The sequence below is a fragment of the Myotis davidii genome, unplaced genomic scaffold, assembly GCF_000327345.1.
Source record: "Myotis davidii unplaced genomic scaffold, ASM32734v1 scaffold120, whole genome shotgun sequence".
NCBI lineage: Eukaryota > Metazoa > Chordata > Mammalia > Chiroptera > Vespertilionidae > Myotis > Myotis davidii.
Genome location: NW_006294778.1, coordinates 3,544,776 through 3,563,696, shown reverse-complemented (window position 1 = coordinate 3,563,696; position 18,921 = coordinate 3,544,776). Strand labels below are relative to the sequence as shown.

Below are 18,921 nucleotides of genomic sequence, written 5' to 3'. Positions count from 1 at the left end.
CTAACAGCACTATGATCTTTGCTAACAACAAGCCAAGATTCAGTTCTCCATCAAAAATTTCTCTCTCTCTCTCTCTCTCTCTCTCTCACACACACACACACACACACACACACACACACACACACACACGTTCTCGTCTCTACAAAAGCAGCTTGGATTATTTCCTATTCTTAACTATTAAGTCTTCTGAACAAGATCAACATTCTTTCAACAAATCGATGATCAAAAATGACCCACTGCTTTCATGAAAGATCTCTCAAGGTCATTCTATGTTTCAAGGGCAGCCTGCCAAGGACTTGCAGAGATGAAATTGAATTAGCATTGGCACAGGGAAATTCATAGCAGCAGGTCTAAGTCCATTTATCTTATGCTCAGCAGAACCTATTTAGGTCAGGTGAGGAGTAAGTAATTGGCAAATTGTTCCTCATCTAGCAGAGAGGCGGGTACAGTTAAAAACTATTGAAAGTGTGGTTGGGCCCCTTTCATCTTATGGATGGTATGTGGTAGGCACCACACATCCGTGAGACAACAGAGGTTAAACTCGAACTCTCCCCTAAACTGGCATTATAAGTTAAACAATAATCAAGTACATTTCTGCTGTGTCTGTGGTTTTAAAATGATTCACTGTAAACATCCTATAGGCTTTCCTACTTCATTAACTTCGGAGATTGAGCTTGATTCTATGTCTGTGTGAAATTAGCATAAATACTGTTCATTCTGGTTCGACACAAATTCCTTTAAAAAATGTTAAGGCCATTTAATGGAATGAGGGCCAACTGCAGAGTGCCCCGACTGAAGTCAAACGACTGATTTACGATTTCTGAAAAAGCCATTGGCGGTTATCTTGCGTTTTCCTTCTCGGTAACTTGAGAGCAGTTTGTAGGATCAATTAGTCTCCAACATCTCCATCTCGATCTCCAATAAGCCAAAGAAAATGAAAACTTAAGGCTAACAACGCTGTCCCAAGCAGATCCCCCAGTGCCGTTAGGTAGGGGATGGAGAAACTGTCCGGGTCCTTTCCCTTCCTCCAGAAGTGACGGACCATCCAGTCAGCGATCCACAGCAAGGTAAATACCTACAAGAGAACACCAGCGATTACTCCTGGGGCCTGGACATTCCCAGCCTGGTGAACTACTGAGTCTAAACTACTGCTTTCAAAAAGTTAACAGCATGCATCTCAGAACCATGCTTGAAGAGAAGAAATAGCTCAGTGACAGGAAGATTTTCTTTTCACAAGAATACATTTCATTATTTCTGTGATAAAATTCTTCTTCAACATTTCACATGTATCTTCTCATTTTCTTCTAGCCTCCCAATTACCACAATCATCCTTATAGTTAATAGAACTGTCTAACTGCCAAATCACTGGTTTGTTTCAACTTTTTTCTATATGATAATCCTATGACGTAGGAAGAAGATACATGAAGAATATAAATATTACAATTAGGAATCATTTAATTCCTAAATGATTGAAATAAAGAGGCCCAGTGCACGAAATTCGTGCACTCGATTGGGGGTCCCTCAGCCCAGCCTGGGCCCTCTCGCAGTCTGGGAACACTTGGGGGATGTCCGACTGATGGCTCAGGCCTGCCCCCGCCGGAAGCAGGCTTAAGCTGTCAGTCAGACATCCTTAGTACTGCCACGGGGGCTGGAGAGGCTCCCAACACAGCTGCTGTGCTCACCAACCGTGATCCCGGCTTCTGGTTGAGCAGCGCTCCCCCTGTGGGAGCGCAATGACCACCAGAGGGCAGCTTCTGCATTGAGCGTCTGTCCCGTGTTGGTCAGTACACATCATAGCAACTGGTCGTTCTGCCGCCGAGCCGAAACTGGCTCTCCAATATCCCTCAACGGGTCCTAGTTTGTGAGGGGGCACAGGCCAGGCTGAGGGACCCCACGGGCGCACAATCAGGGCGGGGAGGGACACTGGAGGTTGGCCAACTGGGGAGGGACCATGAGAGTGCTCCAGGGTGTGTCTGGCCCATCTCTCTCAGTCCTAATTGGCTGGACCCCAGCAGCAAGCAACTGACCAGTTGGGGCATCTGCCCCTGGTGGTCAGTGCATGTCATAGTGACTGGTCGACTATCTGCCCCCTGGTAGTTAGGGCATGTCATAGGGAGTGGTTGAGTGGCCTTAGCATATCATTAGCATATTATGCTTTGATTGGTTGAACGGGATGATGGGACGCCAGGACAACCAGACACTTAGCATATTAGGCTTTTATTATATAGGATAAGGCCACTGATGGCTTTCAGAAGAAAATTTCATGGTGAGAAAAATGAACAGAAGGTAAGAGCATTGAGGAATGACCAGTCTATAAATACAGATGTAGACAGAGTGTCAAGTTATTTTAAAGGACTATTCAAATACTACGGTAATGCATGTGTTTTCTAGGATATCGGGAATACAAGGGTGGGCAAAAGTAGGTTTACAGTTGTGAGTACACAGGTAAACACAGTTTATTCTTGTATTATGATTTATTTATTTTGTAGTATTTTTTGTGTTACAACTATAAACCTGCTTTTGTGCATCCCTGGAAAAAGACCTCTGTGATGCTTTGAGTTTGGGGATCAGATAAATGGTTTGTTTTGTTTGGTTGTTGTTGTTGTTGTTGTTGTTGTGTGTGTGTGTGTGTGTGTGTGTGTATCCATTTAGAGTGGAAGGATTCTGAGATTTTCAAACTCCTGAAGGGTTAAGGGGACTTAAGATTAGAGAGATTAACGTTCACTGGTTAGGGACAAGCCGGCAAGTACAGTGGATTACTAAAGAGCACTTTTCTAGCCCTAGCAGTTTGGCTCAGTGTTTCCTTGGAATATTGTGAATAATGAATTATTTAAAATGGCATTAAGTAGCAGGTACTTAACGCAACATGTTTTATTTTAAAACTAAATGGTTATTTCAGAAATGCATGCTTTTCACAGTGAAAACACTCAAAAATCAAAGTAAGAGTAAGCTGTGTTTTCTCTCACATCATCTGTTTGTTTTTTATGAAGTATGCATAACCTTTTAGAGGTAAATATACCTTCTGGAAAGGCAGTTTTGTAGCCCCAGCTAACTGTGCACCTTCTAGCTGTGTTACTTGGAATTTAAATAAATATGTAAAGTACAGGAATATATATATGCTTTGGAAAATAGTGGTTCTCTTGGCCAGCACCTTCTCTGAGCTAGAATCAGCATTCCCAGGTGCTAGTCTCCCCTCCATGCCCCAACTAACGGCCAGTAACAAACAGCTTTGTGTACTGTGTGAAGGAAGATGATTTCTTTGGGAGAGGAATGCTTAGAAATATGAAACAAATAAACACCAGAAAGAGCTCATTAGCACAGTTCTTCCCAACTCCTAACTTACAAAGGCTGAATTCATTTCCCCTATAAAAATATGCTTCCCTAATCCAGTTTCCAGACTGGAAACTTTATGCACTTAAGTCTAATATTTAAATGCCTGTTAAGAAGAATTTAGGATTACCGGTCAATAGGAAGTCAATCTCCTGATATTCAGACAAAAGCATCTTTGCTTTGGTCTGAACTATGTTTGCGAGGTGGCAGGTGGGGGAAGGTGAGACAAGAAGGGACCTTATTTGGAGGAGGAGCCCATAATATTCGCCCAACTGCCCCAGGGGCCCATGGCATAAAAATAGTTAAGACCTTCTGTCCAAAAAAACTCGTAGAATGTGTTCGAGGACACACATATTCATAGCCTTGATTTTTAATAGAAAAAAAATATAAATAACCTGAAAGTCCAATAGAAGAAGAATGGGTAAATAAATTATGGAATATTCATACAATAGAATATTATATTGCACACTTCCCTGCAACCCTAAGATCAGGACTCTGCTCTGCCTAGAGACATTTTACCTGATCCCAGCATAACTCCTTTACCATAGCAATGAATTCAACTGTGTCTTTTTATTTCTGACATGAAATGATGGTTTCATCATCCTTTGACATCTTTAAGCATCCCTTTTAATGAATGCAAACATGTCTCATTTTACTACATTTCCCTAGATGGCACAAAACAATTTAGATTCGTTTTGTTAGTCAGAACTAACATGACTATTTTGTTTTAAAATTAGAAAGTGGTATGGTGCTAAATATTTACTTTTTAAAATAACTAAAAATTTTAAGTTATAGAATCATTCAGGCCAGTCCTTTGGGAGTGAATATTCTGGGTCACAATCAACCAAGATTTTATTCTGAAAAATTTGAGTAAAAGGTTTTTTCCATTAGTGCTTGCACACAGCTATGCCGCAAGATTTTTTTGTAGGTGATGTGAAAATTCCTCTAAGTCATGTCTGCGATCCCAGCAGGGCTCGGGAACGGCCTACCCAGCACACTAGAAAAAGATGGCTCAGCTTCCCTGGTTCTATCTTCTTCTTATTCAGACTCGACAGGCTGAAAAGAGCTCCACTTCTCAATGACTTGCTCCGCGGGATGCAGGATGCTGTGCCTCTAATGAGGCAGGGCCTCATTGCATCTTCTATGCAGAACTGCCTGGAGCCCCAGCAGACCTCTCTAGCGAATTAATCATAGGAAACTGTCTCAATTTTAAGACCCTGCCATCTAAGCTAGAATAGCATAATCACATTATTATATCACATAAATGCAATCACATAGCTAAAAGGAATCTCAAAAATTCACCTAGTATTTCAATTTCCTACCTTCAGGTAACCATATGAATCAACTCCCAAAGTTAAAGTAAAAAAAAGTATTAGAACTGTAGATCCTCCCCTCACTTTTCCTTTCTCATTCTCTTCACACTTTTCTCTCAACCCAAGCTAACAGAAAGAAACCAATTAGGAGGCAGAGGCAGAGCAGTCACACAGAAAGAATAGAGAGATCCCTGCTTTCCAGTTGGAATCTGGCGGACTTAAATCCTGAGGAGTGCCGAAACCGGTTTGGCTCAGTGGATAGAGCGTCGGCCTGCGGACTAAAAGGTTCCGGGTTCGATCCCAGTCAAGGGCATGTACCTTGGTTGTGGGCACATCCCCAGTGGGGAGTGTGCAGGAGGCAGCTGGTCGATGTTTCTCTCTCATCGATGGTTCTAACTCTCTATCTCTCTCCTTTCCTCTCTGTAAAAACTCAATAAAACATATTAAAAAAAAATAAAAATAAATCCTGAGGAGTGAAAAAAGAATGTGAGTGAGGTCAGGCAAACTGTTAAAATCCCCTAGTCGGTCAGCTCTTTCCTTTCAGAAGCCATCTGGGAATTGGATTTGGGTTAAGTATCGAAATATAAAAGATATAACCACACCATTTAATGAGGACCTACTATGTGCCAGGTATTTATAACTACTGTGCAAAGAGAAATCATTGTCCTTATTTTACAGGCAAGAGCAAGAAGATCCCCAAAGAATTAAGTAACTTGCCCAATAAGGCTAAGCCAACAAGGCTAAGCTACCTTGCTCAGCTACTGGGTACTTATTCTGGGGTTCCACTTACGGCCATGTTGCCACCACATAACTACATTCTTCCTTATTTAGAAGAATGACTCCAAGGAATGGGGTATCAGAGGCATGGTAGAGATTCTTAATGCTAGAATCCACAGGGTTTAATCCTCTCACTGACACCGTAAGAAACTCATTGCCCAGTAATCCACAGCTACTATGATGATGATGATAATACTGAAACAATAATAGCGCTTCAGATGCATTATCTCTTTTTTCCTAATAAAAAGCCCTGAGGTAGGTCTATTCTTAGTCTCCTTTTACAGATGAGAAAACACAGTCCCTGAGAGATTGCCTTGCCCAAACTGCCACAGGTGGTAAGTGGCGGCAAGCAGAGCCCAAGCCCTTATGCTCTATCCCCACTGCCTCAGAGGAAATATATCGGATCTCTCAGGTTTGCTGGGAGTGGGGAAAGTGTTGAAAATTATCATTCTACAGAATAAGCTACACTCTTTATTCTGGTCTTCAAGACCTTTCATGATCTTGCCTGTAGTTTTCAATTTTATTTTCCATCACTTCCTTTCATAAGCCCTGTCCTTCAGAAATTCTAACTATCTATCTATCTATCTATCTATCTATCTATCTATCTATGCCTAATATGCAAAGTGTTCCCTTGAGAGTTCGACCAGGAGACTGGGAGTTCGATCGCTCACTATGACATGCACTGACCACCAAGGGGCAGCGCAGAGTGAAGGAAAGCCCTGGCTGGCAGCCGGGGAAGGGAGGCCCCAGTTGGCAGCTGGTAGGCCCTGATCAGCCCTGATTGCCAGCCAGACCTAGGGACCCTACCCGTGCACAAATTTCATGCACCAGGCCTCTAGTTTTCTATAAATACCCTGCATTTTCTCATTTACTTAAGGCTACTCCCTTCTGTTGAAATGGCATTTCCTATAGATTCCACAAACTCTTACACACTACAAAACGTCCCTGTTCCCAAAGAAAGAAGCTCTCCCAGGACTGAGCTCCCACAGCACTCTGTCCTCCTCCTCTTAGGACACTATTTATGTCCTTGACCGGGTTCCTACTTGACTCCAGTAGACATCGTTTCTGTGCAAACTCTGTGAAAAGATCTAATGAAATCAAAGATACAGTTTCAAGCCTACAGAAGTTGCCATCCTGAAAACTATGACCCTCACTAAGGGCTAAACAAAGTGCCCAAGTTATTCTTGTAAACACAGGAGTGTAGATTGGAGCCAGGCTCCATCACACGTCTGGATCTGGGTACATCACTTAACTTCTCTCCACGCCAAATGCCGCGTCTGTATTGAGAACTCATGGTGTAATTTACCTCCTGGGCTGTTGTGAGACTCAGCCAGTTCCTACCTGCAAAGTGACTAGAACAATGCATGGTTCACAATAAATGCTCCATAAACAGTTGCTACTAGAATTTTTGAAATCTGTATGTATGTAGATGAAAAGTGGTGCAGATTACCAAGCCTTAAGAAAAGAACTGTCAGAGTTGAAAATCTTTCAGAAAGAACAACTTAGGTGATAAGGAGAAAAACTGGCTTATGTATTAGAGAACCAGTATTCTTTTCCTCTCAAAAGTCACAGGTCAAAAGGAGATACAACTGATCCCAATAAAGTACCCCGTCGAATCATGGCAAAACAAGTTGATTATAGACTTCCAGGTAAATTACAGAGGTACTGGGATCACAGCATATACCTGGGAACCCGAGGGAGTTTGTTTTAGGCCAAACAAAATTTAAAAATAGATAGCTTCTACATTTAAAAACAGACCAATTCAGAATGATCTATTTAGACTTGCAATATAATTTTTCAGGAAAACAATGTTTTATTTATTGCCTGGGTTCTCTGGCTAACCATCAAAGGCAATTTAACTTAATATTACTTTAGTAGTAATTACTGATTTTAACATTAACATACTGTTTCAGTTACCAGACTATTTTAATTTTAACACATATTACTAATATGTACAACAATGCTTTGCAACAAATCATATTATGGGAGTGGGAATTCACAAAATCATACGTTATGAATGCAGGAGGGGATTTGCATGACAGCTAGGGCCAATATACTTCCTGGTGTGCCCAGGATAGTAACTCTTTATACTTGTCGCTCTAATATTTTTTAATATAAATATATTTTAAATGTATTTTTTATTAATTTCAGAGAGGAAGGGAGAGGGAGAGACAGAAACATCGATGATGAGAGAATCATTGATCGGCTGCCCCCTGGTCGCCCCTTCCTGGAGATGGAGACTGCAACCCGGGCATGTGTTCTGATAGGGAATCGAACCTCGACCTCCTGGTTCATAGGTAGGTGCTCAACCACTAAGCCACACTGGCCAGGCTGTTGTTTTAATTATTAACAGCTCCCTTTCATTCTCAAGGGTCCTCGTTTGGATGAAAATTACATGGTTACCTTTGTGATACCCACCCTTAAAATACAAGTGAGGAAAGTACACCACAGGACAGTGCTGAGACTTAGCCGGAGTCATAGAGCTAAGTGACCAGAACCAGAACCCAGAAACAGTTGTTCCTAGTCCAGGAGTCTCCCTATCATCCTGCACAGACTCTGCAGGAGCAAGACCAGGGTGACGCCTGCCATGGGAGGAAGTCTCTGGCCCTCCCAGTGGGGACTTTATGGGGTCAGGAACTGAAAGCTGAGAGATTCAGGGGATCTTGCTTATGTACCTCCTTGTGCCCACTTGTGGCTTCTTGTCCACCACCCCTACACCAGTATGGGGCAGATGATGGGGGAATAAGGAATTCCGTCTTGGCCGTGTTAGGTTTGGGATGGCTTTTCAACATTTAACTGGAGCTACCAATTTGCAAGACAGCAGGGAAAGGGCGGTGTCTGAAGCTCAGGCCGCTCATCACAAGAGCAAGAAGAGTGCTGCACAGTCGGAGAGCCCAGACAGGGCCGAGGGAGGGTGGGTGGTGTGGAGATGAGAAGCCTCAGGGCACTGAATAACCTGCCCCAATAATGAGGGAGAGAATAATAATGCCGAGGACAATAATGAGGATTAACTGCAGCTCCCGCAGTTATTGGAAACTTATTATGTTCCAGGAACTCTACCAAGCACTTTATACACATTAGCTTATCCTCTGAGGCCAGAGAGGTTATGAAACTTAACTAAGGACACAAAATAAGTAACAGAGCAGAAATGCAAGCTCTGGCCTCACGCAAGAGAGCTCTGATCTTTCTCCAACGCTCTGCGCACTGGGGTCCTATTTTCCCTCTTCTTTCCTCTGCATGTGATGACAGATAGTCTGGCTTATAGAGATTTGTCTTCTGTGGAAACATCAATTTTTATGTTTCCATAATTAAAATAATCACACAGAACCATGTGACTGTGACTTCAGAAGAGGTTGTCAATGCCTGTTACTTAACTTATTTTTCAATTACACGTTGGTCAATGCTTCCTTTCGCGAGTATGTAGCCCACATTTCTGCCCCAAGCATGTTCTGCTAGAGGAGAAATGGAAGATGTTTGCTCTTAATTTGCACTGCTTGTATTGTGGCCACATTCATATTACAAACCACATGTTTTAAAACGACCATGAACTGTTATTTGGAAAACAGAAACACTTCTTAGAAATTCATTAATCCGTATTAACCAATACCCTATTTCATTACACAGGGCGTTCATGTTCTCGTTTAAAGTGGGCTTGGGATTTGCTGAGAATCATTTTTCTTGAGAGCACAAACCTTTTGGAAGAGATGAGATGGTGCAATTGACACATAAGCATAAAATTCAACAAGTATTGCTTAGTCATAAAATTTGAGGAGGCATCTGTTTTTAAAATTATATTAACAAAAAGTATAAGTATTGCCCTAACCAGTTTGGCTCAGTGGATAGAGCGTCCGCCTGCGGACTGAAGGGTCTCGGGTTCGATTCCGGTCAAGGGCATGTACCTTGGTTGTGGGCAACATCCCCAGTGGGGGGTGTGCAGGAGGCAGCTGATCGATGTTTCTCTCTCATGGATGTTTCTAATTCTCTATCCCTCTCCCTTCCTCTCTGTAAAAAAATCAACAAAAATATATATATTTTTAAAAAGTATAAGTATTATTATTTTGTTAAGAGTAGTTTCCAGTAACCATATTTTTACTACATGACCCTGCTCCCTGGCAATGCCCCCCGTCCCCCCGGACCAGGAATGGCTACGGGGCCCAGATTGGACCATTCATATCTGAACTTTCACAGTTGAAACTGGATGTGGAAAAGCAGGTTACTGTCCCCATGAATGAAAGGCATGCAACGATGGGGACTTTTGCCCCAGAAGTGCAATGCAGACAACAGAGAAAGGAGCCAGTGAAGACGGAAGATTATGCATCTTAAAGGAGCCTGAGAGTCATGATGGGGAGGCCCAATGCTTTCTAGATCTCCATCTCTGTCCCCACGAAAGGTGGGAGTGTCTTCCTCCCCCTCCAATTCCACATCTAGTTTTATATTTCTTGATAAAGTCCCATTTTTGTGTAAGCAAGTGCCAGCAGGTTTCTGTGACTTGAATTCCAAAGAGCATTGATTAAGATATCCATTGTTTTTGCAATATATGTATAAAAACACTTGGATGTTTGTTTTATTATGATGATAAATGAATTTGTCTTTGCTATGGTAACAATAAATTAAAGAATTAATTTTTAAAAAGAGTTTCATATATATTGTTATTAGTTCAAGTTTCTCATCAGCTATAATGTATACTCCAATCTCACCCAAAAAATCTTCTAAAGAATGAAAGCCAGGCACAAGCACCAAGTTTGATTCTGAAGTGACAGGGGAAGAAGACTCTAAGGAGGTAAGTCTTAGGCTTTTTCTAGCTGTTTCATTCATTTAATTCTAATCTCCCACAGCTAAGAGAGGATCCTAAGTGGCAAGGACAAAGTCTCCCATTTCTTCTGGACAGTGATGAGCACAGTACTTGGAAGACTGTACGTATTATATAGTTGATGAAATCGTGATAGTTACAACTCTCAACTTTATATATTGAAAATTTGTTATCATTCCACCGTTTAAAAGAAACATTTTGTCTCTCCCACATGAAGAAAACAGATATGCCAGGAGTGACGGTTTTCTACAACCAAACTTTCACAGCGAGTCGCTCATAGAACTTGGTGCTACTAGAATTTTGTAGAGTTTGTGGTAACCTAATTTTCTGTAGGAAGCCATCAGTAGCTAAAATAAGCAACTAAAAATTTCATTTAGAGATGGTTTGCACTGTTTACCAATTTTATTAAACACTTTGTTGGACTACAATAGGCATCTAGGGCTAGAAAAGTCTCATTGTTCTTTTCCCATTTAGACTTTTTAGCAGGAAAAAAATGTCAATATACTCCATCTTTTGGCCTTTTGTAGGGTATGTGACCCAAACTCTATGTTACGACGTAAAAAAGGCCTCTCTTTTTCTTTGCTGTAGCCTTCCACAATTTATGCGAAGCACCTGGTAATTAAATACCAAGATTGTTAGCTCCTCTGGTTCAAAGAGCCCCTCTGTTCAAACTGAGGGATAAGAATAGCTACTCTCAAGGCCGCATTTTTACATACATACCCCTCCTCCCTGCTGGTTTACAACCCAGGGATAATTAGTAGAAAGCTCCCTACCTCCACCCCCCTACCCCCGCCCTCCCCGGCTCCTCTTCAAACAAGCCTCTTTTGAACTCTTCATATAACCTTTGCTCTAAGAATGTTTTATAGACTTTGCAAAAGTACTGTAAAAAGATAAGACACCTCCCCAGCACATCTGCCCGAACTGTCCTAAAGAACTAACAAAGACAATCCCCCAGATGTCTGCTCAATTTCACCTAGCAACAGCGGTAGCCCCCAAATCACCCTCCTTTCCTTTTCCAGGGCTTTAAAAGAAAGAGCAGCTTTTTTGTTCTTTGCCTTTTGTATTGATTAGCAATGCACTGGCCCGTTCCCTTCGGGGAAAGTAAAAATAAACTTTCTTTCTGCATCTATCTGTTCTTTTAGTTGTGAATTCTTTCACAGCCTGTCACTGGCCCAAAAAACCCTAACACTCTATGCTTTTGCTTTTCACAAAGGAAGGCTTTCTAATACAAAGGGGAACAAGTAGGGGCTTTAAATAAAATAGGGAAATGAATCACAATGTACTGCTGTTCCGTCTTGGGTAGAGAGATTGCCAGTCTGTGTATTTGATTGATAGTTATCTTTGACCCTTCTCCGGTTTATTATGCAGTCAAGGTACTACATCCTTGAAAAAGACGGTAGGGGATAAGGCAAGAATGAATTAGAGACAGAAAGCCCTGAAGAAGATACTCCCTTCTGTACATCTTAGAAGGAAACCCAGCAAGGTCCGTCACAGCCTGGAATTCCATATTATGCTTTTGATTTCACAAACTAGCAGGTTTTAAGCAGTCAGTGGAGCACCTGAACGAGTAAGATGTGAAGGCAGAGGAAATCACTGCATAGAAAGAACCCAGGTGCCCCTGAGTTTGTAGAAGAAAGTACACTCTGGTTCTAGCACATCAAAGTTGTCGCTTCAATGGGCTAATTTGATATAGATGAAAAATTGTGTTCTAAGGTCAATAATTATACCCTTAACCACAGCTAGCAGCTTCATACTAAGTAAATGCTCACTGACGACACAAAAGGTGTCACGGGCAATATAGGATGGTGAAGTTTGTTGCCAACCCATCCCTACTATTGAAAAAGTAACTCAACATGTAATGTGATTGATCAGGAATGACGTTCACACATTACTCTGGCCTTGACATATTTCAACTACTCAGATTGCTCTTGGGCACTAGGCAAGAACATGAGGAAGACAACAATCCATTCCATCTACATCCATGGTTCAATGGCCTTAAGATCACAAAACAAAGGCACATTTGTTAGGTTCCTTTTAATTGCAAGACCCATAATAAATACCTGAACAACATAATTTGCGACATAATGGAGTCCATCCTATATAATAAAAGGGTAATATGCAAATTGACCCTAATAGCAGAACCACTGGGAATGACTGGTCACTATGACACACACTGACCACCAGGGGGCAGATGCTCAATGCAGGAGCTGCCCCCTGGTGGTCAGTGCCCCCTCACAGGGGGAGCTCTTTTCAGCCACAAGCCAGGCTGATGGCTGCCAGTACAGCGGTGGTGGTGGGAGCCTCTCCTGCCCCCTCAGCAGCACTAAGGATGTCCAACTGCAGCTTAGGCCTGCTCCCCACTGGCAAGTGGACATCCCCCGAGGGCTCCCGGGCTGCCAGAGGGATGTCTGACTGCCAGCTTAGGCCTGATCCCCCAGGGAGCGGGCCTAAGCTAGCAGGAAGACATTCCCCGAGGGATCCCAGACTGCGAGAGGACACAGGCCGGGCTGAGGGACCCCCCGAGTGCACAAATTTTTGTGCACCGGGCCTCTACTATGTAAATAAGACACAAACTAAACCATTCCAAGTCCCAAACAATTTCAAACTCAAATGGACTTTCTACTTTTCACTTGTCAGAAGAACTAGCCATAGGACCAAAACTAGAAAACTCATATACTCTGAAGAGCTCCTATACTAAAGTTCCTTTTATAGAAAAATTCAAACATACACAAAAATAGACAGAATTGCCCTGACTGGTTTGGCTCAGTGGATAGAGCGTCAGCCTGTGGATTGAAGGGTCCTAGGTTCGATTCCAGTCAAGGGCATGTACCTTGGTTGCGGGCACATCCCCAGTGGGGGGTGTGCAAGGAGCAGCTGATCGATGTTTCTCTCTCATTGATGTTTCTAACTCTCTATCCCTCTCCCTTGCTCTCTGTAAAAAATCAATAAAATATATTTAAAAAAAAAATAGACAGAATAATACAAATCCCATGGCAAGCTCATTACCACCACTCAGTTTCATCAATTATCAACTCATGACCAATTCTGCTTTATCCATACCCCTAGATATCAAGTCATTTCATCTTTAAACATTTCAGCAAACCCTTACAATTTTGACTGAACATTGATAAAACTTGTGAGGTTTTATGTTCATTGCCTTTTATTTTAAATACCTATATCAGTGTAAGAGAGGAAATTGGTGTTTACTGAAAGCAAGGAGGAGAAAATTTACCTCTCTCTGTGTGTGTGTGTGTGTGTGTGTGTGTGTGTGTGTGTGTGTATGTGGTGTTTTTGTATTTTTTTTTTCTGGAATATCTGGGACCTAAATGTAGATGAAAGTTTTTTTCCCTCCTACTGAGGAAAGAGACAGAGCTGACAAGATACATTCAGTTTAATGAACACTCACTGAGCAATAGGAATGGGGCTAGATGCTGGAGATGTAAAAAATGAGTAAAACAAAGAGCCTTTCTCTAGAATGAGTGAGACAGACACATAAGAACAAGAAACAAATGTCAAATCAATCCATGAGGCAAAGAGGTAGAGTTATAAATAGAAACATGTTCTAAAAATGGCATGTTTATCAACAGACCAATGAATAGCCTCTGAATATGTACCAGGGGACTGAGAACATAAATTATAATAAATGACCATATCATATAAAGCAATAAAGGTAGCCAGCAGTAAAAAGGCATTTGAAATAACTTTGTTCCTACTGAACAGTGGAAAAATATTACTCCCCAGGTAGTTAGTTGCTTTTTCTTCCAAGCTCTGACAGCAAGTTATATGTAACTGCCCCCAGAGTTTAGTATATTATACTAGAGGCCCAGTGCACAAAATTTGTGCTTGGGTAGGGTCCCTAGTGGCTGCCGGCTGCTGGCTGGGGCCTTCCTTTGTTCCGCACCGCCCCCTGGTGGTCAGCGCACATCCTAGCAAGCAATCCAACTCCCAATCGGTAGAACTCCCAAGGGGACACTTTGCATATTAGGCTTTTATATAGAGAGATTATGATATTATATTCATTTGTTCATGTAATGGTCTTCCCTCCAGACTATGAGTCCTTGAGGATAGGGTCTGAATTTATTCATCCTGGGATTTAAAACCAATTCCTGCATCTACTAGAACGAAGGCTTATTGAATGAATAAGTGAATGAATTATTTACAGGTGACTTCTAATAAAATATCCAGCACTATAACTGTAGAAAAGTTAAAATATCAATTAAGTCATAAGGGTTCTTGTTATCTTAAGAATAGATGCTAGTCCCCCTTGCCGGGCATTTAAGGCCTTTCCATCTACATTGTCCCTAATCTATCCTTTTAACCTTATCTCATCTATTCCCTTCTCTGAGGTCCTGTGTATGAGTAACTTTCTCTTTCTTTCATAAGCTCTGTGCTTTTCTATATGCTTTTACTCAGGAATCTCTAAAGTTTTAAATTACGTATCCTTTTCAGCATAAAATGTTTGAGCATACTTAACACTGTGCAAATATAGTATGCTCATTACAAGGTAATCATAAAATAGAAGAAAACAAGCATTTTAAGCAAATGAGGAAAAACATATAGACATTTAAATCTTTTCTTTCCATATACAGCACATTATTTCACATATGCTTCACTTTGAAAATTACTGACTTACATATAAAGAAGAAATCTCAGAGAATCTTTGTGAAAATTAACTGAAACAAAATATGTAAAGCACTTAAGAGCACTGGTCATATTGGAAACACTGTAAATGTCAGTTAATTTCATTAACATCATTAGCATCATGCAGTTTCTTTCTACTGGAATAGTGTCCCCAAACTTATCCTCTAGCCTCACTCGTGTAGTCAAATCCCTGAAAGGCCACATTCAAATGTTATCCCTCTAAAGAATTATTTGAATGCATTCTTTACGGCGTTAGGATTTCTCAGTGTAGGAAGTACCAAATCCTATAAAGCTTAGCAAGAAGTCATGACTAAGAAACCAAAATAAAGCTGGAACCGTTGGAAAAAAAATAAGAACAATTTATTTTAAAAAAAGGATACAAATGAAAAAAATATGTAATTATTAACTCCAAGAAAAATAAAAATACACAAAAGAAAATATAATCACAGTAAATTATCTGGCTCTATAGTAAACAATATTTAGGTAGTCCTAATAATAGGAACACTGACTACTAATTTAACAAAAACTTGTAATATAACTGTATGGGAAAGATGGGGCATCTCTGAGATTAATAAAAAACCTGGAAATTTAGGCACATTACTTTAAAACATACAGATAACTACCAGAAGAAATAGCTAAAATATTTCAAACTGACTGCCTGAGAAATGCTTGAAAGGTAGAACCCTTTAGTACTATTTAATCTTAAAATGCTGTACATGTATTATATTGATCACACATTTTGAAAATAAAGACAATTTCCTTCAATTTTAAAAGTAATAGCCTTCCATGTAAAGTAAAGATGGCAAGCTGAGCATATGCATTCACCTCTACTCTCTCCAGTAACTTCCGTAACACAGCAGTGAAAAGATTCACGAAAGCACAGAAATCTCCCATAGAAAGGAAAAAAAGATAAAGAAATAGAGTCTAAGAAAAGGTAAGAAGTTTAATGCAAGAGTCCCAGGAAGCAATTAAGATTCCAGAAAGAGAGAGAGAATCACCAAAGAAGCTATTCAAAAAATTTCCTACAACAGAAGAACGTGATTTTTTTACATTGAAAAGGTTGACTATGCTCAACAAAACAGTCCAAATACACCCAGACTAGGGCACATCAACAGGAAATTTAAGAGAAATGGGAGAAAGAGATCTTGCCAGCTTCCAGGGAGATAACAGTAAATTTGTTCAATGAAATCAGCCATGAGAATGGCATCTGCTGTTCTCAACGGTAATGGGGGAAATCAACAGACAAGGAAGCAATGCCTTTCTCTGTTTCCTAAAAGAAACAGAATTCTATATCCAGTCAACATATTGATGTACAGAAAGAAAAAAGAAGAAAAAAAAAAAAGTGGCTCAGTGCTGGAGCATCGACCTATGAACCAGAAGGTCCCGGTTTGATTCCCGGTCAGGGCATATGCCCGGGTTCCAGGCTCGGTCCCCAGTGTGGGGCATGCAGGAGGCAGACAACCATTGGTACTCTCTTGTCACTGATGTTTCTACCTCTCTCTCTCCCTTCCTCTCTGAAATCAATAAAGAAAAAAAATTTTAAAGGCATTTTACAAGATGCAAAGGCTCAAAATATTTACTCTGATGCACTCTTCCTCAGTAATCTATTAGAAGATGTATTCATATAAAACAAGAGAATAAATAACAAGAAGACATGGAATTCAGAAAACAGGAAATCCAAAGGTTCTATTGATCAGATCATATTAAAACAGGTCTTGAATTACTAGTTTTAAGAAGATCAAATCATTAGGAAGGCAGTAAGTTGATTTTTTAAATGTTAAAATATTTCAAGCCTTTAGATTTACATGTATTTATACTTTTACATCAATTTGAGCATAAAGGAGGTGACAAGAGGTTTTAACTCTTACCTGTAACACAGCAGCAAATAAAAATACTACTACGAAGATTACAGTTAGCGAAGTGTGACCACTTTTCATCAGATGAATCGTGTAGAGGAAAATTAAATGTCCGGGAATTACTAAAAGCAGCAGAACTTGAGCAGACTTATGATTTACTCCTGTAATGTAAAATGTAAACGTTGTTAAAACAAAATCATATTTTGGTTAATAATAGGTCAGTTACTGAAATTTGAGGATTACTTTTTAGTTACGATACCACATAGCATCACATAAAATTCAACTGCTAAAAAGAAATGTATTGAAATTTGGGGATTACCTTTCAGTTACTGCATCACATAAAATTCAATTGCTAAAAATAAATTTCTTTGAAAATTTCCCTATGTTATAGGGAGCCCACCCGTCTCCCTAAACCACCTAGCATTGTTTGCCCGTATCCATGAGGCTCCTCTTTCCGACTCATTAACAAGATATCCCAGAGAAAGGGCCAAGAGAGAAAAATTACACAGAGCTCCTCAACAACTGCAGAATTGATAGGAATGATTTTTGCTCACTGGGATTTAATGAACAAAATCTATTCTATTTAAGATCTGTTTAGCACTCAGAAATAACAAAGTTGTGCAATACTCACAAAATACGTATTCAACAACTGTTGCCCGCCTATCCTCACAGAGAGGAGAAGTTCCTGAAATAAAACATTTAAAAATCCACAAGCACATACCTGAACCAAAGAAAGTTCTAAACGGGTAGTAACAGCCTTTGCGTTCATCGGGCAGTTCTCCTGGAATGCTATGCAAGTGGAGGTACGTAGAAATCCTGCTCGCCTGAATGGCCACCAAATTACCACCAATCCCTGAAACACAGGAAAATAGATAGGTAGCCTCATATTTTAAACAACTTGCATCAATTCAACCAACAGCAAGCCTCTCTATGTCACACCCTGGGCCAATGAAACAAAATAAAAAGTTCTTCTGAGACGCGGACTTATTTAAGTGGAGGTAGATATTCCAAAGGCATGAAAAGCATTGTTATGAAAAACATTATTTTTTTCAAATCTGACTTACTATCTGGTCTGAAAGCAGACCAAAATAAATTCTTTTTAAAAGTTACTATAAAATCCCAAGATATAAAACTAGGTAACAAGATGTACCATGTTTATCATCTTAATGAGAGAGAACGTATGCTAGATTTATTCAAAAGACAAGGCTAGACACTTTTCTTCTCAGGTTACTAAAGAAATTTTTATATGGCACTATTAAAAAAACCTCAAGAAAGTCATCTTTTAATCTAGATTATCTTCTTATATACCCTGCACATTCTAAAGCTATATAAAAATTTCAATGTAGAGTAGAAATTTTAGATATAAAAGTGGATTTTGGAAAACTTATCTTCATATAAAATGTTTTCTTATAAATAAGTAAGTAAAAGTAATTTATATTAGATGTGTAGTATATCCTGTGACATGTTTCCCCAGGCAGAATTACTTTTTAAATTATATTCACTTGGGCTATACTCAAATCCAATTTAATGAGAGCCAGACCAAAACCCAGTAGGACTGGATTAAAATTATCTTATTAAACAGAATCCATGGAAAAATCCCTGTGAACTTAAGTACTGTAATTCCCATTTTATAGATAAGAAAAAACATAAGGCAGATTTTAAAGGGATCAGCAGAGGACTGATAGATTTTTTTTCTTTTGCTTTTAATTTTTATTGAATTTAATGAGAGGGATGACAGATTTTCATGGACTCAAGTGACTCAAGCAACTGACTCAAACTGAGCTAACTCTGATTTATCCATGAAAATTGATAAGGAGACCACAACTGTGAACAGCACCCACCAGAGGAGCTGCTACCAACTGAAGAGCGCAGCCCGAGGAGCCACTGCCACCCAAGGAGCAGCCACTGAACAACTCAACATCTAGATATGGCGGTACGATCAAACATGGGTAGACAAAGAAACCCCCAAAGGAAAGAAAAGGAGGACTCCCCAGAAAAGCAGCTAAGTGATACAGAGGCATGCAGCATAACAGAAAAAGAATTCAGATTAATGGTGCTAGAATGCATAAACCAGATGAAGGAAAAAATCAACAATTTATGCAAGAATCAAGAAGATGGATGAAAAAATCAATTAATTATGTAAGTACCAAGAAGAAAGGAAGAGTAACATAACTGAAAGAAAAAACACCATTGA

At 40.1% G+C, this 18,921-nt stretch overlaps 1 protein-coding gene across 1 annotated transcript in view; it reads right to left on the bottom strand.

Moving 5' to 3' along the window:
* Window positions 1–214: 214 nt before the first annotated feature.
* The window catches only part of SLC41A2 (solute carrier family 41 (magnesium transporter), member 2), a 61,057-nt gene continuing 42,350 nt past the window's right edge, over window positions 215–18,921 (bottom strand). The window contains exons 9-11 of the mRNA XM_006769342.2: window positions 17,449–17,580; window positions 16,740–16,888; window positions 215–1,075 (exon numbers count right to left, since the gene is read on the bottom strand). Of these exons, the coding sequence (XP_006769405.1) occupies window positions 890–1,075; window positions 16,740–16,888; window positions 17,449–17,580 (467 nt within the window). The 3' untranslated portion in view covers window positions 215–889. The remainder of the gene's footprint in view (window positions 1,076–16,739; window positions 16,889–17,448; window positions 17,581–18,921) is intronic.